The sequence below is a fragment of the Entelurus aequoreus genome, linkage group LG12 (assembly GCF_033978785.1).
Source record: "Entelurus aequoreus isolate RoL-2023_Sb linkage group LG12, RoL_Eaeq_v1.1, whole genome shotgun sequence".
Classification (NCBI taxonomy): Eukaryota; Metazoa; Chordata; class Actinopteri; order Syngnathiformes; family Syngnathidae; genus Entelurus; species Entelurus aequoreus.
In genome coordinates, this window is record NC_084742.1 from 19538340 (window position 1) to 19563481 (window position 25142).

The 25142-nt window shown below is 39.0% G+C and overlaps 1 protein-coding gene across 4 annotated transcripts in view; it reads right to left on the reverse strand.

Moving 5' to 3' along the window:
• Positions 1-8696: 8696 nt before the first annotated feature.
• The window catches only part of LOC133661676 (leucine-rich repeat and calponin homology domain-containing protein 4-like), a 48078-nt gene continuing 31632 nt past the window's right edge, over positions 8697-25142 (reverse strand). For 3 of the 4 annotated variants that reach the window (XM_062065065.1, XM_062065066.1, XM_062065064.1), the window contains 6 exons: positions 24305-24362; positions 24072-24173; positions 23921-23997; positions 23711-23848; positions 23543-23620; positions 18296-19882 (listed from right to left, as the gene is read on the reverse strand). In XM_062065065.1, the coding sequence (XP_061921049.1) occupies positions 19676-19882; positions 23543-23620; positions 23711-23848; positions 23921-23997; positions 24072-24173; positions 24305-24362 (660 nt within the window). In that variant the 3' untranslated portion in view covers positions 18296-19675. Of the gene's footprint in view, positions 8866-18295; positions 19883-23542; positions 23621-23710; positions 23849-23920; positions 23998-24071; positions 24174-24304; positions 24363-25142 lie in introns of those variants that run through there. The other variant, XM_062065067.1, reaches the window with a different exon arrangement.

The following is a 25142-nucleotide window of genomic DNA, read 5'->3' on the forward strand; positions in this document are numbered from 1 at the left end:
GGTCACACACTGATGTTGGTCGAGAAGGCCTGGCTTTCAGTCTCCGTTCTAATTCATACCAAAGGTGTTCTATCGGGTTCAAGTCAGAACTCTGTGCAGGCCAGTCAAGTTCATCCACACCAGACTCTGTCATCCATGTCTTTTATGGACCTTGCTTTGTGCACTGGTGCACAGTCATGTTGGAAGAGGAAGGGGCCCGCTCCAAACTGTTCCAACAATGTTGGGAGCATGGAATTGTCCAAAATGTTTTGGTATCCTGGAGCATTCAAAGTTCCTTTCACTGGAACTAAGGGACCAAGCCCAACTCCTGAAAAACAACCCCACACCATAATTCCTCTTCCACCAAATTTCACACTCGGCACAATGCAGTCCGAAATGTACCGTTCTCCTGGCAACCTCCAAACCCAGACTCTTCCATCAGATTGCCAGATGGAAAAGCGTGATTCATCACTCCAGAGAAGGCGTCTCCACTGCTCTAGAGTCCAGTGGTGACGTGCTTTACACCACTGCATCCCACGCTTTGCATTGGACTAGATAATGCATGGGTTAGATGCAGCTGCTCGGCCATGGAAACCCATTCCATGAAGCTGTCTGCGCACTGTACGTGGGCTAATTGGAAGGTCACATGAAGTTTTCTGTAGCAATTGACTGTGCAGAAAGTCTTTGCACTATGCGCTTCAGCAACCGCTGAACCCTCTATGTCAGTTTACATGGTCTACCACTTGGTGGCTAAGTTGCTGTTGTTCCCAAACTCTTCAATTTTCATACAATAAAGCCGACAGTTGACTTAGAAATGTTTAGGAACGAGGACATTTCATGACTGGATTTGTTGCACATGTGGCATCCTATGACAGTTGCACGCTGGAAATCACTGAGCTCCTGAGAGCGGCCCATTCTTTCACAAATGTTTGTAGAAACAGTCTCCATGCCTAAGTGCTTGATTTGATACACCTGTGGCCGGGCCAAGTGACTAGGACACCTGATTCTGATCATTTGGATGGGTGGCCAAATACTTTTGGCAATATAGTGTATATAGTTTGAATGAACAAGAAAAACACATATCACTTGTCACTGTTGATTGGTTCCAGACATGACTGCCAAAAAATGTATGTCTGCGAAGTACGATTCATTGATTCAAAATCAAATTTTTTCATAACTACCGCATAATAAACCTGTTTACGGCCTTCTCCATATGTTTGTCGACATTATGAGAGCCCTCTAGACATGAAATAACACCATTTAGTCAGCTTTACAATCTTTTAATCCAATATAGTAATGCTGCCTGAGGATAAGCCAATCAGTCACCACAACACTGGACAGTCTGATCCAGTTGTCAATACTACTGTAGTATTGATATTTTTAGTTCATTCGGCCTCTTTTATGCTTGGGAAATTAGGGATGTTCCGATCAGGGTTTTGTGCTGCTGATTCCGATCATCTATGAGTGAGATGGACCAATACCAATACCAATACCGAGGACATGAATTAATTGTGGAACAATAACAATACCGAGCACTTGTATTAACTGAAAATTTTAAAAATATGTACTATAATGAGGGCTACTGACAGTTTAACAATAGTACAATATTAAAACTACTGTATTTTTCCAGACTATAAGGCGCACTAGAGATCCTTTTTTTCCCCTCAAAACTCGACAGTGCACCTTATAACCCGGTGTGCCTAATGTACGGAATAATTCTGGTTTTACTTACCGACCTCGAAGCTATTTTATTCGGTACATGGTGAAATGATAAGTGTGACCAGTAGATGGCAGTCAAACATAAGAGATATGTGTAAACTGCACTATGATGGCAGTCACACACAAGAGATACATGTAGACTGCAATATGACTCAAGTAAACAACACCAACATTTTATTTGTTCCATTGAAAATATAGAACATTACACACGGCGCTCAAAAATCTATCAAAATGTTTTAGTACGACTTTGGTAAGCTGTGAAGCCGCACCGCTTGATGGATTGTTCTGTGATTCAACATACAAGTATTATTATGGTGTGTGTATAAGGTAAAACATATTATCTGGCATTTTGTTTCACAATATTATGCAAAAGCAACTTTTGTTACCTTCTGGTACCTGCTGATCTGTATTTGGGATCTGCATAAATCCAGAAAAATTGCGTGCGTCCGCCTTTGCAGTCCATGCAGACACCGTAGTCGATAAGTTTCTTCTTTTTCTCTGTCTTCTTGTTTTGGGACATTCATCCTCCGCTGTTGCCATTTCTAATATAAAGTAGTATAAAGTTCTTACTTATATCTGTCATGAAAGCCCTAAAACATACTGGTGTAGTGAGTTTACATTATTCACCCAAGGAACTTTAGTTATTAGAGAGTTCCAGTCGGACGGTTTTTCATGGGACACATTTCCGGCGGATGAGGAGATTATTATTGATTGCTCCGTTATTGATTTAAGTAAAGTCTGAATGTCATTAAAACAGTTAGCTCCATCTTCTGAAAATTCTTCCAGTCCCGCCTTTGCACGCTACACCGCTACAACAAAGATGACGGGGAGAAGACGCTGCCGAAGGTGAGCCACGTAAATGAGACCGCCCACAAACGGCGCATCCTGAAGCGACTGTCAAAAAGCGGCTTGAAGATGATCTGTAAAACATAATCTATGCAACATTTTGACCAAAGAACCACCATTACATGTTATGTAGACCACATGGAAGTGTTTACAATTTAGAAAATAATAATAATAATATGACTCCTTTAATGCACCCTATAATTCGGTGCGCCTTTTATATGAAACAAGCTTGAAAATAGACCATTCATCGGCAGTGCGCCTTATAATCCGGTGCGCCCTATGGTCTGGAAAATACGGTAGTTCATTGAGCGAAACAAAGTCAATAGTACACAATAACTAAACAAAAGCAAAATTGACTCATTGGAATCCTTTTTGCCCTCAAAGTCCTCTTGTGTCCAGGGGTTTACCAACAAACTCTTGCACGGCCAAACTGGCTGGCCTCCGGTACATCTGCTTCTTAATCGTTTTGCAAAAGAGATAATAACAAGAGTACCTTATAGATTCTCACCTAAAGCTGACAACCCAGTACACACATTTAATGTTTTACTATTTACTAACGGAGTTGAAGCAGAAGCAGCATCACACTATTCATATAACAATATATATCTCACCAGACTGTCATGGAGCACAACCTAAGACTTACCTTTTTATCGCAATAATTACCATTTAAATGAAACTAGTGAGCTTGTCTAATTTGTAGAACAATAAAACTGTCTTTAACTTCTCGGCCTGCCTGCCTCTCTCCCATCATTGATGAAAAACGTGAGAAAACAGCTGGACAAGACTCTGACTTGTTGTCGGACTATGGCCACATCATGTTTTCAGCTCATGTTGTGGGTAATTTAGCAGCAAATTACGTCGAGGGATTGCACAAACTTTGTTATTTCTGCTCTTCTGATTCTGCAAGTCAGAGGAGAAGTAGGCCGCAGCCGGTTCGTGTCAATTTACTACAGGTGGACTCCAATTAAGCTGTAGGAACATCTCATGGTCGATCAGTTGAAACAGGATGCACCGGATTTCACTTTTTTGGCTTCATGGCAAAAGGCAGTGAATACTTGTGTACATGTGTTTCTTATTTTTTAAATATTTGCCAAACTTTCGAAAAAGAAAAAAAAACGTTTTCACATTGTCATTATGGAGTATTGACTTTTGAGGACCAAAATTAATTTATCATATTTTTGAATAATGCTGTAACATAACAAAATGTGTGAAAAGTAAAGTAATCCTCTCCGGATGCACAATATATATATATATATATATATATATATATATATATATATATATATATATATATATATATATATATATATATATATATATATATATATATATATTTATATATATATATATATATATATATATATATATATATATATATATATATATATATATATATATATATAACAAAATGTGTGAAAAGTAAAGTAATCCTCTCCGGATGCACTATATATATATATATATATATATATATATATATATATATATATATATATATATATATATATATATATATATATATAGTGCATCCGGAGAGGATTACTTTACTTTTCACACATTTTGTTATATTTTATATATATATATATATATATATATACATATATATATATAACATATGGTGGGGTTCATATATATATCCATCCATCCATCCATTTTCTACCGCTTGTCCCTTTCTGGGTTGCGGGGGGCGCTGGAGCCTATCTCAGCTGCATTCGGGCGGAAGTCGCCACCTCATCACATGGCCAACACAGATAGACAGACAACATTTCACACTCACATTCACACATATATACATATACATATATATATATATATATATATATATATATATATATATATATATATATATATATATATATATATATATATATATATATATATATATATATATATATATCAATGTTTATTTATATAGCCCTAAATCACAAGTGTCTCAAAGGGCTGCACAAGCCACATATATATATACAGTATATATATATATATATATATATATATATATATATATATATATATATATATATATATATATATATATATATATATATATATATATATATATATATATATATAAATATATACATATACACAGTATATATCTTCTCACTGGCACCCCTTTCCTCTCCCTCATGTCTCTTGCCTGCTTCTTTGTCTTGTCTTAACTTTCTTGTTGCCTCTTTTTGCACTGCTCTCCAAATCTAAACAATGGAACTAATTAACTGGCCTCTCAACGAAATTGACAAGATATTGGGTTTGGTGGAACCTGCCTGTCTTGATGGAGTGGTTGTTGCTGGACACACGACTGACTCTTGGGAGAAGAGGGAGTTTGACCCTCTCAGTCGAGGACGTGAAAATATCCTCTGGTTGCTGGTTAGCGATTAGCACTCTAGTTGTCAGATAGCGAACTCTGTGGAGAAGTGTTACACATATTTGTGGCTACATAAAGATGGCCCTCATCAAAATGGCATCACTCAGCTTACAGAAAAGCAGAACCTCTTTCAGATCGTCAGTGTGGATGAATCTGACACAGATGATTAATAAGCAGCCCGTGTTGCACCTGCAGGGCAACACGACCATCCTGTATCTTGTCGTGAAGATACTCCTCCACGTCTTTCGGCATTTCATGAATAACATTAGTGTTGTCTCTCACTGTGGTCATTTCTTTATCTGTTGGCTGTCGCTGCATCAATCATAGAGGTCATTACATTCACAATAATACAAATAATTCCTCAGAGTGGCGTTTTTTTAACTCTTTTTTGCGTTACCTCAGCACTTTCACTTTCACTTAGGTGGTCTTTTAGTGCATCGCAGGTTTAAAATAATTACTGAGGTGTGGGGGAGCGGGGTTGAGGTGTGCGGGGTTGGGGGGGGGCGGGGTTTGGTGGTAGCGGGGGTGTATATTGTAGCCCGGAAGAGTTAGTGCTGCAAGGGATTATGGGTATTTGTTCTGTTGTGTTGATGTTGTGTTACGGTGCGGATGTTCTCCCGAAATGTGTTTGTCATTCTGGTTTGGTGTGGGTTCACAGTGTGGCGCATATTTGTAACAGTGTTAAAGTTGTTTATATGGCCACCCTCAGTGTGACCTGTATGGCTGTTGATCAAGTATGTCTCGCAGTCACTTTTGTGTGTATGCAGAAGCCGCATACAACATGTGACTGGGCCGGCACGCTGTTTGTATGGTGAAAAAGCGGACGCGTCGACAGAAATAAAGCAATAATGGAGGTAACTCTGCAGAACATGACTTTATATGACAACTGCATTTGACTGCAAACAGCTGCTTTGGCAAATCTGCTGAGATTATCAGGGGTCTTCATCGTTTTCCAGGCCAAGGGCCCTCAAACTAATGGAGATAAGGAGCGGGGTCCCCCTCTGCACATATCCTGGATGAAATAATGATTTTATTTGACATTAAACTGGTCCTAAAGGTACATTGTTACTGTGCCATACTAACTAGTGCGCTAATCACCAGCTGACAACTAACGCACTAATCCTTAGCTGGCAATTGGCACGTTAATAACTAGCTGGCAACTAGAGCGCAAATTTCTAGCAGTCAACTAGTGTGCTAATCGCTAGTTAGATGTGAACTAGTGCGCTAATTGATAGCGAAAAACCTGCGTGCCAATCGCTAACTGGTAACTAATGCGGCAATCGCTAGCTAACAACCAGGGTGGTAATCGCTAGCTGACAACTAGAGTGCTCATCGTTAGCTAGCAACTACAGAGCTTGTCCCAAGTTGACAACTAGTGTGCTAATTGCTAGCTGGCAACGTATGTGCTAATCGCTAGCTGACAACTAGTGCGCTAATCACCAGCTGACAAATAATGCGCTAATTGCTAGCTGACAACCAGCGCACAAATCATTAATTGGCAAATAGCCCATTAATCACTACCTGGCAACAAGTGCGCTAATTGATAGCAGAAAACTAGAGTGCTAATCGCTAGCTGACAACTAATGCGCTAATTGCTAGCTGACAACTAGCGCACAAATCATTAGCGGGCAACTAGTCCGTTAATCGCTGTCTGGCAACTAGAGCGATAATTAATACCGGTAAACTAGCGTACTAGTCAACAACTAGGGTGTTAATCACTAGCTGACAACTAGAGCGCTAATTGTTGGCTAGCAACTAAAGAGCTTACCCTAAGCTGACAACTTGTGCGCTGATCGCGAGCTGGCAGCTTGGGTGCTAATTGATAGCGGAAAACTAGCGCACTACTTGCTAGCTGGCAACTAACGCGCCAATTGCTAGTAAACAACTAGGACAGTGGTTCTCAAACTTTTTCACCAAGTAGCACCTCAGGAAACACTTGTCTCTCCATGTACCACCATAATGACCACTATTAAAATAGAGTAGCGTAGTTGGCCAAAGTATTAATTAAAAACAAGGCACAGGTTTTATTTAACAAGTATATTTGATACATTTGGCCACTGTAACATTACACACAGTTTGAACAGTTTGAATATAGGAAAATAAAACACTGTACTTAAATAATGAATCTAATCTTTGGCGTACCACAAGATGGAGCCTGCCATTTGAGAATCAATGTGTTGCTCGCTAGCTGACTACTAGAGCGCTAATCATTAGCTGGCAACGAGAGAGCTAATCCCAAGCTGACAATTTGCACGCTGATTGCTAGCTGGCAACTAGGACGCTAATCGCTAGCTGACAACTAGAGCGCTAAACGCTAGTTATCTTTAATGCTAACATGACTATAACAACATAGTTGTTGGTGATTCATGTTGTAATAGTATTCTTTGCACACATTCAACTACATGACAGTGTGTGGGGTCAATGATAAATTCAGGTGTATTCAAAAACATTTCCATTTGAGGAGAAATTCCGGTGCTAAATATTTAAAAAAAATATTACAAAAAAGCAACCCGGAATGTCATAGCGCCCCCTGCACTGCAAAAACTGAAATCTAAGTAAGATTAAATATCTCAAATAAGGGTGATATTGGCTTATTTTCTGTCTGATAAGATAATTCTTCTCACTAAGCAGATTTTATGTTAGAGTGTTTTACTTGTTTTAAGGGTTTTGGTCCTAAATGATCTCAGTAAGATATTACAGCTTGTAGCTGAGAATTGATGAGCTATATTGAGTAAAACATGCTTGAAACTAGAATATCAACTGTTGCAAAGCTGTGTCATCAACACTCACAAGTATAAAACTACTTTTTTAAAGTAATCATTTCTTATTTCAAGCATGAAAAAAAAATTACGATGCCGAGCGCATATCATTATGTCAAGATAATGGCACTAGCATTTGCTTCATTTAAGAACATTTTTCAACATATTGAGCAAAAAGGTCTCATTTTTTTTCTACCAAGAAAAGTGCACTTGTTATTAGTGAGATTATTTTAAGGTATTTTTGGGTTCGTTAAGGTTAGCTAATTTTATTTGTTTTGGAAAGTCTTGACAAGCCGAATTTTCTTGTTCTATTGGCAGATAATTTTGCTTAGTTCAAATAAAATACCCCTAATTGTTTTGTTTTTTTTCTTTTTTTTCTTCTTCTTGTTTTTGAACACTGACTTTTTGCAGTGTGCATACCCATGTTGAACACCTGTGTTCTAGATGGCCTTTTAAGTGGTTTGGCTCCATGCTGTCAGACGCTAATACTTCAAGGCCTCATTGGTAAATGTTGTGTATTTATACTGAGCTTTACCATACCTGGAATGACACCCAAAGCGCTTTACACTATACATCACATTCACCCATTCACACACACTCATTCACACACTGATGGCAGAAGCCACGCACGACACATCAGGAGCCAAAGGGTCTTGCCCAAGGACACAACAGCTGTGACTAAGATGGCGGAAGCTGGAATCGAACCTGGAACCCTCGAGTTGTTGGCACGACTGCTCTACCATCTGCACCGACCACCCATTAAAAAGTCGGGTTTTGAGGCCACAGCCGATTTACACTGTACAACTACTTTAAACTGCATCCAAGTGTGCTTTCTTCACAGATAATGAAATATTGTAGCACACACTCTGATCATTTGACCGCAAAGGACATACTTAATGAACCAATATTAAGCACATTTTTTTGGCACAGCTCTTGAATGCATCACCAGCCGATATAGTTGAGCTTGGGTTCAAAGGTCACCTAGGGCCCCTATGGTCCTTGTGGGACAAAAATAAAACAACCAGCAAGTCTTTTGCAGACAATTTACTTCACGTTGGGAGGTCAAACATTCTGACTGCAGGTTCTGAATGCTTGCAGTCACGTGGATCCGTCAGCCAGTCCCACCAGAACCTGGACCGTGTGGGCCAGTCGACTCAGGCCGTCTTCCTCCGTGATGAGTTGAGGTGAGCATAAGGAATCCTGAGCGAGGACCAAGAATATGGTCAGTCTTTGCTTTTTTTTTTTTTCAAAATTTTTCATATTGCCTTTTTGTAAAAGCTATGTCAAAATACAAACCTCGTTTCCATATGAGTTGGGAAATTGTGTTAGACGTAAATATAAACGGAATACAATGATTTGCAAATCATTTTCAACCCATATTCAGTTGAATATGCTACAAAGACAACATATTTGATGTTCAAACTGATAAACTTTTTTTTTTTGCAAATAATCATTAACTTTAGAATTTGATGCCAGCAACACGTGACAAAAAAGTTGGGAAAGGTGGCAATAAATACTGATAAAGTTGAGGATTACTCATCAAACACTTATTTGGAGCATCCCACAGGTGAACAGGCAAATTGGGAACAGGTGGGTGCCATGATTGGGTATAAAAGTAGATTCACAAACAAGGATGGGGCGAGGGTCACCACTTTATCAACAAATGCGTGAGCAAATTGTTGAACAGTTTAAGAAAAACCTTTCTCAACCAGCTATTGCAAGGAATTTAGGGATTTCACCATCTACGGTCCGTAATATCATCAAAGGATTCAGAGAATCTGGAAAAATCACTGCACGTAAGCAGCTAAGCCCGTGACCTTTGATCCCTCAGGCTGTAATGCATCAACAAGCGACATCAGTGTGTAAAGGATATCACCACATGGGCTCAGGAACACTTCAGAAACCCACTGTCAGTAACTACAGTTGGTTGCTGCATCTGTAAGTGCAAGTTAAAACTCTCCTATGCAAGGCGAAAACTGTTTATCAACAACACCCAGAAACGCCGTCGGCTTCGCTGGGCCTGAGCTCATCTAAGATGGACTGATACAAAGTGGAAAAGTGTTCTGTGGTCTGAGGAGTCCACATTTCAAATTGTTTTTGGAAACTGTGGACGTCGTGTTCTTCGGACCAAAGAGGAAAAGAACCATCCGGATTGTTATAGGCGCAAAGTTGAAAAGCCAGCATGTGTGATGGTATGGGGGTGTATTAGTGCCCAAGACATGGGTAACTTACACATCTGTGAAGGCGCCATTAATGCTGAAAGGTACATACAGGTTTTGGAGCAACATATGTTGCCATCCAAGCAACGTTTCCATGGACGCCCCTGCTTATTTCAGCAAGACAATGCCAAGCCACGTGTTACATCACCGTGGCTTCATAGTAAAAGAGTGCGGGTACTAGACTGGCCTGCCTGTAGTCCAGACCTGTCTCCCATTGAAAATGTGTGGCACATTATGAAGCCTAAAATACCACAATGGAGACCCCCGGACTGTTGAACAACTTAAGCTGAACATCAAGCAAGAATGGGAAATAATTCCACCTGAGAAGCTTAAAAAATGTGTCTCCTCAGTTCCCAAACGTTTACTGAGTGTTGTTAAAAGGAAAGGCCATGTAACACAGTGGTGAACATGCCCTTTCCCAACTACTTTGGCACGTGTTGCAGCCATGAAATTCTAAGTTAATTATTATTTGCAAAAAAAATTAAGTTTATGAGTTTGAACTTCAAATATCTTGTCTTTGTAGTGCATTCAATTGAATATGGGTTGAAAAGGATTTGCAAATCATTGTATTCCGTTTATATTTAAATCTAACACAATTTCCCAACTCATATGGAAACGGGGTTTGTACAAGAAATGGCATCAAAGCTCCATAACCGACCAGTGGTTCTCACAACTTTTTCCACCAAGGGCCACAGAAAAAACTTGATTCTCCAAGTACCACCATAGCGACCAACATTAAAATACAGTAGCCTAGTAGGCTCAAGTATTCATTAAAAATAAGTATATTTAATATTTTGGGCCACTAACATTACACATCGTTTGAACAGTAATACTGTGTTTCAATATTTAATTAGGTGATTATTTGGGATAGCACTTGCCAGTATGAGAATCACTGTATGAGACAATGACAAGCATGATGTACTCATTGAAAATGAGAGCTCTGTTATCCATTTTCTTGTCCAATGTTTGACAGGAAGTAATGAACAAGTGACTCAAAATGTTGACTAACAACCAACTGTAATTGTGAAAATGCGAAAAAAAAAAACAAAAAACATATTTAACCCTTTTTAAAGAGGGAAGACCACATGACTGAAGGTCCAGAATAAAAACCACTATATTTAAAGTTCTCCAGTCTGGACTACATTATCCCAAAGACCCTGACAATTAATAAAAACACTGTTTGGGATTTTTGAAACCTTTATTCATTTGTGAAAATGCATGGAAGGCACACGTTATCCTTTTTAGGCATGTAGACTACATTAGTCAAAGTCCAGATCAAAAACTTCTCAAATCTGGACTAGATTATCCCACAGACCATGAAAATTAATATAAACTACTGCTTCTCAGTTTATTTTTGTTATGCCCCCCTAGGTAGAAGAAGAAAACGCTCTCCACCGCGACTAAAAGTAGTATCGTCTATGTGGCGGGCCGTGCGTTTCCCACCTAGGTCTTCAGTGGTGTCAGACTTCAATGATTACCTCTCAAAATTGTCACACCGCGGTGAGGGATGTCTGGTCTTGGTTTTTTTGTGTCTTGTGAATTTCATGTTTTAGTTTGAAAAGTAACTCTTCTCTCATTTCAGGTCACTTGCCTTTCCTTCTGGGTCATCAGTCTGACGTCATCCCTGATCCCTGATTGTTTCCACCTGTTCCCCATCACCCCCATGTGTCTTATAAGCCCACGCCTTCCTTTGTTCTGTGCCAGAATGTTTTGTGCATCTCCAGCCTCATACCCAAGCCTTGTCTCGGCTTGTTATCCAGATCCTGAATTTACGAGTTGGTATTTTGAGTTTTCCTTTTTTCCTCTTAAGCAGAGGGAGTTTTTGTTTACGTTTTCAAGTCGCAGTGGTGAGTTCAGTTTACTTTTACCGTCTCTTCTTTTCCTCATTTTTGAGTGACCTTTTGTTAATTATTCCTCCAATAAGAATTAGTGTAGAAACTTTATAGCCCATTGTTTTTCCCTCCTTTTTGGAGCGTCTTTGTTGTTTAAATTTCATAGTTATATCTGTGTTGGCCCTGTGATGAGGTGGCGACTTGTCCAGGGTGTACCCCGCCTTCCGCCCGATTGTAGCCTAGATAGGCTCCAGCACCCCCCGCGACCCCGAAGGGAATAAGCAGTAGAAAATGGATGGGATGGATATTCCTCGCTGGTGTAGTTAGAGATATTTTTGTTTTCTCCTTTTTGGAGTGATTTTCGGTTTAACATTTTGTGAAACCTTTTTAAAGTTAAAGTACCAATGGTTGTCACACACACACTATTTTCGCCTAGTTGTTACAATTTATAGCCGTTGTTGTATTGCCTTGACTCAAGAGGTGAAAAGTGAACTTTTCAAAATAAAAGCCTGCCGGATTATTCCCCACCTCTGCATCTGAGTCCTATTTCTGACCCAGGCCTGACAAAAATACCATCATTGATGTCACCACCTGACCATTGCTGGAGAAATACTATACAGGAACACATTTACGCACTACTGTGCATTGAATCACATCAACAGTGTACATAACAGGTTATTTTCTGGCGCATTTAAAAATCTATTAAAACGCATCAGCAATTAAAACATATCTTATGTGGTACTGTCAAAATTACAATTGCATAAAACATATTAAACGTGAAAAAATAAAGAAATAAAATATTTGAACTCACAACTAGTAGAACCCATTCGAGCTTCCGGGGTTGGCCGACATTGTCTCACAAGGTGTAGTTTCTCTTTAAATGTCCTTATGTCCTTGTCTTGTCTAATCATAAAAGATGCAGACGAGGCGAGTTGGCTGAGTTTTTAAAGTTTACTCCACAGCGTGCTCGTCAATAACATCCAGCTGCCGGCATGGCTACAACCTAAACGGCGATACTGCGCTTGCTCACTACTGTGACATGCTGGGTAATGGAGTTCTTATGTTGCCTAACTCATAACATAACTTTATATCTGCCACCTAATCGTTTTTTCCTCCTTTCATCGATCAATCAATCAAAGTTTACTTGTATAGCCTAAATAACGAGTGTCTCCAAGGGCTGCACAAGCCACAATGGCATCTTGTGGCTTGTGGGTCAACACTTCCTGCTTCCTGCTAAGCAACTTGTGATTGGATACTCACTTTGGAATGACAAGTGAGTGTCCAATCAGTCTAGTTAACATCAGGCTACTTAGGATACTGTCAACAACTTGTGATCTGATTGGCTATCGCAACTGTCTATCAACTGTATGTCCCTGTTCACTTACAGTGCACTGACGCCCGCATTGTTGATTCTGAAGGCCTCGGGCAGATTTGGTACAGCATAGCAACATAAACTAGCTGAATTCTGATTGGATACGAACAAAAACTAAAAACAGCACTGGAAGGAGCATAATATGACATGAAGATAATATGAATTATTTTAGATATTTAAAAATATCTTTAATTATGATCATGATTTCTGGTTATGTTAGGCCAGCAGAGAATGCCTTGCTGGCCCTGACGGTACCACTGATTCTTCATAACGTTGGATCCTTATTAACATTAAAGAAAAAAAATTGATCAATTTACAACAAATAACTTTATTTTTAGTCTGTAACAGCAAAGATTTAAAATAAATCAATTTGCCTGAAATAAAAAAAATAAATCCTTATTTTAAACATTTTTTGAGACTGATTTGAAACATTTGATACTGAAAAATAAAATTCCAGTAAACCTAAAAATAAATTTATCAGCAATATTACCTCAGGAGCAATGTTCGTAATAACAGTGTTGGTAACACCGTTACTTTTTCTAGTTACGAGTAATCTATTTACTTTTAGGTCCGTTACAACGCTGTTAGTGATAGCTCGGTGTAACGTGGCACGCTACTTTAGAAGTGGTTTTATTTATGTCAACAAGACAGCGTCATAAGTTCAGCAAGTTCAATGCAGGAAATATCGTTTTACTGGTGAACGCAACAAGCAGCACTAAAAGAGGCGCTCTCTACCGCGACTAAAAATAGTATTGTTAGAAGTAGACCTCTTCATAACGATAGATCTTTATTAAGACACAGCAGACAACATACACACACGTACATGATGGGAATATTGAACAATAAATCAATGATTGACGTGACAAATTTGCCATCCAAACAATACACAGTTTGTTGACAAGAAGATATGACAGCCATCGAATAACATTCAATCTATTTATTAGGCAGAGGTAACGCAATCCGGTGAAAAGATTCAAAAGAGCTGATGTCAACGTCAACAAAGGACGCTGCTAACGGCTAAAGCTAACAAACACAGCTCCGTTGAAACCCTCTGACACACATCACAAACGTCTCTCAAATGCATATGCCAGGTATTTAAATTATTATTTTTTTTTAAGTAATGTATACATTACTTTCCTTAGCAATGAATTACATTTATTAAAGAGTAATTCCGTTAGTAATTCAATTACGTTTTGGTTAAAGTAACAAATTACAATAAATTACTTTTGAAAAGTAATTTTCAGAACACTGCTCAGGAGCACAATGTATAAAACACTTTAACATACAATTTAAATCAAAATGAAGAAGTCCAAAATGGTTACAATGAGCACGTTTTGTAGTGCAACTTTTCGAAGTGCAGTTTGATGCTGATAAAGGATGTTCACACCCCCCACCACTTCCTTCCAGGGGGCCACACGACTATTTGAGAAGCACTGACAAACTGTTTTTTAGTGGTGCGTATATTAAAAAAAGGGTTAAATGTGACTTTATTGCAGTTTTACAAATAGAATAAAGGTTTCAAATTTCACAAACTGTGTTTTTATTAATCTTTTGGGTCTGTGGGATAATCTAATCCAGATTTGAGGTAAAAAGCTCTTTTTTTCTGGACCAGGACTAATGTGGTCTACATGTCTAAAAAAGGTTAAAAGTTCCTTTATTGCATTAAAAAAAAATTGGAAAAATCTCAAAGTAGAATATAGTCCACATTAGAGAATTTTAACTCGAGAAATGTTTCATATGGACCTGGACTAATGTGGTTTTAATGCCAAAAAGAGGGTTAACTGTGCCTTTATTGCATTTTCACAAAAATAAAGGTTTTACACTTTTTTTTACCTTCAGGGTCTGGGCGATAACCTCGTCCAGAGTTGAGAGGTTTAGATATATCGTGGATTTTAAACTCAACCTAAACTAATGACACTGAGGGCTACGTAATAAAATGTGTATTTTTCATTATATTTTCACAAATATTTTACAAACCATGAACTTTTTGATTTTTACGCAAGGATCATTTTTTGTCATTTAGCATTAGTGACATTTTTTTAAAATTACATTTCATGTCAACAGTCAAATGTATCAGTCTGGTATCTACTAACAATTTCAGTTAATTTTCAGTTTTGTTATTAATGTACAAAAGTTGTGTGTAATAGGCAGAAGCATTTAAGTACCTTGCATAATTACAACTCAAGTGCAAAGAAGCACGTTGGCCTGTAGTGTATAATAATGAAGTTATAAATTATAAAACATTTATGGGGTTTTTCGCTGCACTTTGTAGACGGTCCCTGCGCACCGTGTCAGAGTTCCTGTTAGAGACAAACTGCGTTGGAAAACATCTCGTAGCACGTGATCTACCTCACAAAGCTGGATTGTTTTGAGTTTCAAAATAATTTTCGTTATGGATCCAATAACTTGGAATGTGCAAATCTCGTTCCCAACTTTGACACCCTAAATATAAGTGGGTGCTAGCGCCGGCTAGCGGTGAGTGTCGGTGTCGTGACAAATTCTGTATCCCTGCCGCGGGAGCGCGCATGGGGGCGGAGCTCTGTTCCTTGCTCAGACAGCGGCAGCACTTCCGTGTTATTAGCGATGTCAATTATACAAAATGTGGATTCTCACGATCATGCTTTGATCGTCAAAAATGTTGTTGGTGTAACATGTGGCATTCCGACCCGAATAAATGCTTTTGATAATCGGTACATTACATGTTGTATTTTGTATTCACATCGCTGCACACGCTTCTATTGTATGGGTGAGGGCGGACCTACGTCACTTCCGCCTACCAATCCCCTAGCAACCGGGAATTCGTTGAAAACAAACCAGCTCACAGCGAACACAGCATTGACAGAAAAAGCATTTAACGAGCGTTGTGGCTTGGAAGTCGGCGTTAAATCCTTCATTTACGCATTTTTACTTATTCGCATATCGTGTGAAAAAACGAAAATGTATTTTTTGCGTCAGACTCGTTTCAGTGAACTTTAAAGCTTCTCAGGCTTAGCTTAGCTTGCTAGTTAGCTTAGCCTGCGCGCTACTAAGAAAGAGACGCGGAAGATCAAGTGTTAGTGTATAAAATATTGAGAGATTTGAGGGCTACATGTATTGTTTAAGTACAACTGTTTTTCGCCAGGTGTTCTTTGGCCGCCCTGGCTTACGTTTTCCCGGTGGTGTCCATCTTAACGCTGCCTTTGGTATCCTCTCGTTGTCCGGTTTTCGAAAATAGCTAGCTAGGCTATAGACTATATAGTATACACTGCATGTTATTTTTGTACAACAACTTCAGCTGTCGAACGTTATAAGGTAAAAATTCAACAAGTACAACATTAGCACGGACGGTATAGCCAAGTTGTAGTTAAGAAGGTGGATTTTTGTTCCTTATATTTACCAGAAACGAAGTGATCCGAACACACGACCCGGGACTTTGGGGGACTCCAGTGAGAACCGTCCTCGTTTTCCCAGTGTAAAGCTGCGAGCCATTTGTCTCGTCTCTGTGGGCTTTTATCACGCTTTGGCAGAACAAAATACAACCTTTGTTTTCCCTGTTTCCAGTTGTGGTTAGCACAACCAAAAACAACAGTTTTTCGGCATTTTGGAGGCAGAATGACGAGTTTATTAACCAGCGTAGGTCGACAGGTTAAAGAGTAATGGCAACGGTTTGTTTTCAACGCCAGTCTCGTTGCTATGGCTCAAAGAACCCGTATGTAGCTCAGTTGCCCGGATGTCGGCCCTCACCCATACGGTGTCATGCTGCAGAGAACGGTTGGTCAGCCTATTTATTTTCTGCAAATTACATTACATAACATGTCATTTGGTTTATATTGTTTATTTCATCTTCTGATAGATTATAAAATAACACCAATATAGTAAGAACAAACACTACAGAGTAGACTATTCCATGTTAAAAAACCAAAACAAAAAAACCCCATCTCATTTATGCCAGAAAATATGTCCCACGTACGTCCCCAGTATGTACTAACATGTGGATTATGTGTACAGACAAAACTTGTGAATTTGGACTCATTTTATTCATTACAACAATAGTAGGGGATACATCATATTTCTGTGCTGCCATAAAATGTGACACCCCTCCAGATCTGGGCAAATTAAGGTCCAGAGGCCACATGCGGCCCGTTAAATCTTTCAATCCGGCCCGCAGGACATTCCCAAATATTTTTTTTAGATCTTTAAGATGGAAACTGAAGCTGCCATTATGATGTGCAGTGATTTTTTCAAATTACCGTAAATCTTGAACTATACAAAGTATTTCAATGGTTGGGATCTGCGCTTTTGCACGATATACTAGTTAATATGGTAATCGAATTAGTTACTTTGGTAATCTAATTAGTTACTATGGTAATCTGTCACAGCAGCTCAGACGAGGAAGCAGTGTGGGTGGGGAGCGTTTCCAGAGCGGCCAGCCTGAAATGCGGGTGTCAGGGACAAACGCGGAAGGAGATTTTTACACCAAAGTTGTAAAGGTTATATACCAGATAGGTGGGTTTTCTTGTCTTTTCGCGTTCATATTTCGCTGTTTGCATTTTGTTGCGTTTCACTTTATTGTAAAATATGTCAATTGACGTTCATTTGTTGACAATATTCAGGGTTTTATCGTTCATAGTTGATATTGTAAACCCCACATTATTTATTTCCATGTACATTCTGGCTCATTCAGTAAAAAAAATTTAAATTCCATTCTGTTTTTTAAGGCGGTCTGTAATAACTTTTTAAGCATTCAATCAGACATTATTGTGAGGTTTAGCATTAGTGTTCCTAAAAATAGATATACCAGCCGCAGACACATTTTTTTCTATAAATTTGGCCCCCGTGTCTAAATAATTGCCCAGGTCTGTACTAACATGTTTTATTATATAGATACTTTGCGTCATCAACAAAACTTGTGAATTTGAACTGATGTTATTAATCACATAAATAGTATTTATAATCATTGACATCGCTAATAACACGGAAGTGCTACCGCTGTCTGAACAAGGCACAGAGCTCCGCCCCAATGCGCGCTCCCGCGGCAGGAGATACAAACTTCGCACGACCCCGGCAATGCAAAGTAGCGTCAGATGCGTCTCGATGCACGCGCGCGCCTTTTTGAATGAGTAAGTCACGTGTGAGGAGACAGCCAATCAACGGTTCCTTCATCACGCACACATTTTGTTGCTCCAATATAATGTTCCCGTGGGGAAAGCAGACAGATGCGCAAACGGCAAAGTCAAAGTTGCTTTTAATAAAACTCTTTACAGCAGGAAGAGGAGAGGCAAACACATCAAATTGACGTCAACTTGAAAAACCCAGAGCGTCATGTACAAAATGTCACTAAAGTGTATATCGGCTCTGTGAACACTGCAAAAACCAGCGTTAGGTTTGGTTTTGTAAAGATAAAATATACATCTGTATGTATTCAAACTATTTAAATGCAAATTGCATGCCGGTAGAAAAACAGCAGCTGAAAAACATTTAAGCTACTGTGACAAATGCAGGAAATCAACGTTTACTTCGTGTCAAGGCCCTAGAATTCTCCTAAGGAACACAAATATTTTCATAAAGTTCATTTTTAACTGTTTATGTGCAATAAGGCAGACACGAGTGTCAAGTAGAAACAGTCAATAAGCTTCCGGGAAATCATATTTTCTTACTCAGGGGAAAAAACCCCAATGGTATTTTAAGCTTGAATAATTTCCCTGTCACTTGTAAGCTTCAACCTTTTATCTATCATAGTAGCCTCTTACCTGTGTGGAAAAAACACTCAAAATAAATTAAAAAAAATAGATAATTTAATCACCTGTTTACATTTTTACAACGTCACCTGGCAACCATAAAAAAAACATATGTATTTATATATATATATGTACACGTGCGTGGTTTGTACCTTTTTAGTTTGGCCCCCCAAAAATAAACTTTCAAACCATGTTGGGCCTTTGATGTAGCAACACTGCCCCTTGCTGCTCGCATGAAGCAGAACAGGGTCAAAGTGGTGCGTGTCAGTTGAGTTCTAGAACAGTGGTGTCCTAAGTGCGAGGCGGGGGGCCATTTGCGCCCCATTGCACAAAAAAAATGTAAAAGCAAAACTTAGGGGAAAAGGCACAATGTAAATAGAAAAAGCTGAAATTTTGACCTTTTGTGCGCCTTTTTACAAAACTGAATATAAATAAACGTAACAAAATGGTCCCCTGCATCCGTTGATTTTGGAGTTTGGACACACCTCATCTAGAAGGTTCAAAGTGATAACAGAGACATTCACAGTTGCTTCATGTCAGCATACAGACATGCACATGGTGTGCTTGTTTTCTCGCAAAAAAAATAAAAATGTTTTGAATAACATTGCCTGTCTGAAATATTTTTTTGCAATTAGGAAAAACAAACTATAAATGGAAAATGGTAGTATATGTTGGACCTGTACTAGTGACCTTTAATGTGTCATTAACATGTGTGAAGTGGTCAGATGTTTCAAAGAACTTGTGGTGTGGAGGCTTGGCTAGACTATTTACATGCTAACCTGAAATGTTCCAGTGTAGCGTTTCCTTGCTTTGCATTTCCTGCTGCACACTCACACTGCTGTCCTGATTGCTATTATTATGGGATGTAGCCTAAGTGAGCACGTAGCAGTAGAGGACGTAGAGCAGCACCATGGCCACACAGTAGAAGAGCAGGAAATCTGTGGACAGCAACGAGGAGGACGAAGGCAGGGAGTGCTTGTCCAGGCCCCCCTCCTCCAGGGCCAGCAAGGCCTTGACACATTGCAGCACATTGGGCAGCTTAGATAGAAGCACATCAGAGCACACACACATGTCCATCTGGGGACACACACATTAAACATTTGAGAGGTTTTGTTAGGACAAAAGCAGAGTCAAGTTTGGACTGGTGACTGGTGTGATTGAAGACATCAGTCCAAACAGTGGCAACACGTAGCACTTTATGTCCAGTTAGAAAGCAGACTAGGGCTGCAACAATTAATTCCATAAGAAAACAGACTTGTATTTGGAAGTTTGAGTTGAGTTTAACTCATTAAAATGTATGAAATCCAGACATCATGGGGTGCCTGGAACTTCTAATATGCGGGCATTGTTTCTGCAAGACTGCTCCAGTAGGGCGCACATAAGAGCGGTGGTGTGTGGGTGTGGGCGGCAAACAGGCAAAAAAATAAATAAAAGAGATGGCTCAAAGAAAAACGACAGACAAAAGACAGACATCGTGGTTATGTTTGCACTGACGCACAGAGCTGGCACTACATCGATGAAGCAGAACATTACCAGGAAAATCTGGATATTTACAGAGCACACCAGTAGAAACAAGGTAAGAGTCTAATTTGGCAGATAGTGGCTTACAAAAGTATTCATACACTTTGAACTTTTACATATTTTGTCACATTACAACCACAAACATAAGTATATTTTATTAGAATTGTATGTGAAAGACCAACAAAGTGGTATATAGTTTTAAAGTTGAAAGAAAATTATACATGACTCAAAACATATTTTTACAAATAAAAAACCAAATTGCAGTGTGCAAAAAGTATTCAGCCCCTTTTCTCTGAGTGCAACCAATTGCCTACAGAAGTTGCATGATGTGTGCTCATACTGTTAACCTGTGTGTAACCTAATCTCAGTACAAATACAGCTGCTCTGTGATGATCTGAAAAGGGTGGTTAACAGCATATTGGGGAGCAAACAGCATCATGAAGTCCAAGGAACACACCAGACACGTCAGTGATAAAGTGTAGAGAAGTTTAAAGCAGGCTTAGGCTATAAAAAGATTTCCCAAGCTTTGAACTTTTCACAGAGCACTGTTCATCATCATCCAGTAATGGAAAGAGTATGACAACCGTAAACCTACCAAGAAAGGCTGTCCACCTAAACTTACAGCAGAACAAGGAGAGCACTGATCAGAGATGCAGCCAAGAGGCCCATGGTGACTCTGGACCAACTGCAGAGATCCACAGCTTAATTGGGGGAATCTGTCTACTGGACCACAATTACTTGTGCACTGCACATGTGTGGTGTTTATGGAAGAGTGGCAAAAGGAAATCCATTGTTAAAAGAAAACCATAAGAAGTCCTTTTTGCAGTTCGCCAGAAGCCATGTTTGGGACACAACAAACACGTAGAAGAAGGGGTTTTGGTCAGACGAGACCAAAATTGAACTTTCTGACCAAAATGCAAAACGTACTGTCAAATATGGTGGTGGCAGCATCATGCCTCTTCAGCAAGGGCAGGGAAGATGAATAGAGCCAAATACAGGACAATTTTGGAAGAAAACCGGTTGGGGTGCAGGTTCAGCTTCCAACAGGACAACGACCATATATATAAAGCCAGTGCTACAATGGAATTGTTTCAAACAAATCATGTGTTCGAATGGCTAAGTCAAAGTCCAGACCTAAACCCAATCGAGAATCTGTGGCAAGATCTGAAAACTGCTGTTCATCGAACTAAGCTTGAGCTGTTTGGCAAAGAAAACGAGGCAAACATTTCAGTCACTAGATGTGTAAAGCTGGTAGAGACATACCCTAAAAGACTTGCAGCTACAATTGCAGCAAAAGGTGGTTTCACAAAGTTATTACTGAGTGGGGCTGAATACTTTTTCACAATGCCCGCTTCACTTTATTTGGTTAAAAAAAAAAAAGTGAAGAAATCAAGTATACAATTTTTTTTTCAACTTCATAATTGTATACCACTTTATGTTGGCGTTTCAAATACAATTCCAATAAAACATTTGTTTATGGTTGTAATGTGACAAAATATGGAAAAGTTCAAGGGGTATAAATACTTTTGCGAGCCACTTTAATTAGGGATGCAACGATTAACCACTTTTACTATTAACCGTGATTAAAAGAGTCAGTTATTTAAGCACAAAAGCTTTACGACAGCGTGTGTTTCAATTGTCCTCGATTGCTATAAACTGACATTAAGTTGGTAGGTTATTTTCATCACAACCTGAATGCAATGAAAACAAAGTTACAACAGCGGTGCACAAGTTTGTACGCACCTATCGAGAGACAAGCTTGTATGCCACTTTAGCTTAAAAATGGCAGCAGAGCAAAGTAGCAAAATTTTCCCACCCCCAAAAAAGCTGACGTTGGCAGCGTGGGAACATTTGGGTACTTAAAAATTTACCAGAAAGTCAGTGAAGATGACCATTTGCAAAACCTGCCAAAAGAAAGTTCATGATAAATGGTCTAAGATCTTCAATTTTACACGCCAAAGTAAAGGTAAGACAACAGAGTTAAATTATGTTAGCGGCAAGTTGCTTAGCGTTTAGTCAGTTCAGTGTAAACGGCAACAGGTATTCCTGTCAAGGCCTTCATTCAGTGACCATTTCATGTTAAAGATTGCTTTGTTTTGTTGGTGTTGAATAAAAGGTAGGCATTGGAAGTTAATATAGCAAGTATAAAACACTAGCATAACATCAGAAGCTTGTAGAATAACAGCACTATACCATGGGATCTAATTATGTCCATACAGCATAAGATAGATTATAAAAATGCATAAACATGCATGAATGAAAATTGACAGTAACAGTATATTACCCACTTAAGTACCATTTTTCAATGGGGATCAATAAAGTTAAGCTTAAGTCTTATATTAATGACAGAATTATTATGTTCACTTATTCTTAATACTATTAGTTTATAGATATTTTGTACTGTCATAATATCTGATGACTGTTATTTCTATACTATTAGTTTATAGATATTTTGTACCTTTATAATATCTGATGACTGTTATTTCTATGAAAATGTATGTGGTTTTATACATTTTTGGTTGTGAAATTAACGCATAGTAATCACGAAACCATGATTATTACTCAGACCATAATCATACAATGTAAATCTATAATCGTTGCATCCCTGCAGATAACGCCATCGTACATGTTTGACTCGTGTAACGAATGTTGTATTCAAACACATGTGAGGACATTTTAGCATCTGTAGTTTGTCCCAAAATCAAATACCACACCTCCAAATAATACCTTATCAAATGTGTTATGTGATGAATTGTTAAGTTCATTGTCACTCAATTTAGAATATATATATATACACAGTATAATTAAAGTTACAGAATGTGTTTTCTTATTATTCAACAAATAGCACAAGTGTCAAAACATTTTTTAACATTTTATAACTATCACTTTATCAGAAAACCTTCTTCAGTAGTTTGACTTTTTATTAGCTAGTTTTAGGCTACACTACTTTTTACCTTACCTTAAATATAATGGTGATGCTCTCAAGTTAAGAATGCAATCTAAAAGTTATGTGCAATTACACGAAAAAACGAGAAAAGATAGCAAAAAATCCTTGTGTATTTCAACTATTTTCCCTAAAATTTGGTGCTATAACACATTGAGCTTATGAAGTGTTTTATTTGATTAATTAAACAAATCAATTAATAGATTACTCGATTACTAATGAAAAAACTGCAGCCCTAAAGCAGAATGTCATATATGTGTATACATTGTTACCTCGGGGACGCCCAGCTTGCGACACGCGGCGAGAAAGTGTTCCACGTTGAGTCGACTCTTGGCTGAGCTCAGTTTTGGCTGAAAGGCGAGACGACATCATACGTTAGACAAAAAATTGACTGCGGTAACGTAGTGGTCTGCTAAAGTGGGTGTTGTGGACAGACGCACCACTGCAGGGGACGGAATGTGAATGATGGACACAGAGCGAGCTCGAATGCTGTTGACCAGCTGGCAAAGGACAGTGCCGTTGGACAGAACCTCCCCCAGGTCCTCCGGCAGGGTGATCTTCAGCCGTGTCTCCAGCGTCTGAGGGGGCGGACAACAGCATCAGTAAGTACACAGGAAGACGAAAAAAAGCTTCGGAATAAGTCGTCTTACTTTGCGGAGCTGCGCGACGTCCGCGCTTTCTTCTTTAGGCGAACGAATTGTGATGCGAGACTCAAAGGAAGACAAACCTGAGGACATCAAAGGAAGACTTAGAGACACCAAGTCAATTTAGTCAACATCAGCACTGCTTTGTAACACTGACCCGCAGGCCTGACATTGCTGCGAGAGGACGTGCGGAACAGGAAGCTGTTGGGTTTCTGGCTCTCTGCAGGCGGAGGAGACGTCTTTGGGGAGGACAGTCCCTCTGGAAAATATCCATTTTACCTTTTTTCCTTCATATTTTGCTAGTGTATGACTATAAGCAGACCAAAGCACATGGATAACAGGAAGCATATACTTTTATATGAGCTACAAATGTGTGTGTGTTTGAGGTACCTGTCCTGCTCCTGGAGCGCTGAAGAAGTGTTGATGAACACACGAGGTGTTCAGTGCTCTGTGGAAAAACAAACGTTTGACACATTGGAAGTTGGCACTAGTGAAAAATATTTACAAATAACGTGGACAGAATTATTATTACTACATACTGCCAGTGTTATTTATGTTGACTAACATTTTTTGTCTTAGTTATCGTCGTCAACCTATTTGCCCCTGACTAAAATAGGGCTATAACGAGTCAAAACAAATCCACGTTGACGAAAACAAGGACGAAATTGATAATTTAGTAGAATAAAAATTTGAAGAAATTATTGACAAAGACAAAATCCAATCATATTTAATTTCGTCTTTAGGTACGTAGAAGAAGTTAGGAATCAATCCAATCAAAGTGCGATGGAGAAGAGGGGCGGGGTAAATCACGGCGGCGATCCAATCAGAACTACAACTACAAAGACACGGTGTTTGCCTTTTTCACCGGGAAAAAAAAGACTATTGTAGGGATGTAACGATAAACGGTAAAAACGATGACGACGACAACACTCCCGACGGTTAGTATTACCCTTTTAAATTAAAATGATCTAAAAAACAATAATTGCACTTCTATAAACTCACGGGCCACAGCGGACTTACTGGTGCCAGCTCGCTAGCTTAAATGCTAACATGAAAACAAGAGACATATGTCTTTGCCCATTAAAAACAACATACCCCAATCTAAACTTCTATAAGCACATTACTGTCTGAGCAACTAAGCCATTCAGTTGTGCACATTAAACCTACAAGCTGTGCTCTCACAGCACGGAATTATGATGATCGATCTTTCCTCAGAGGAAACGAGGCA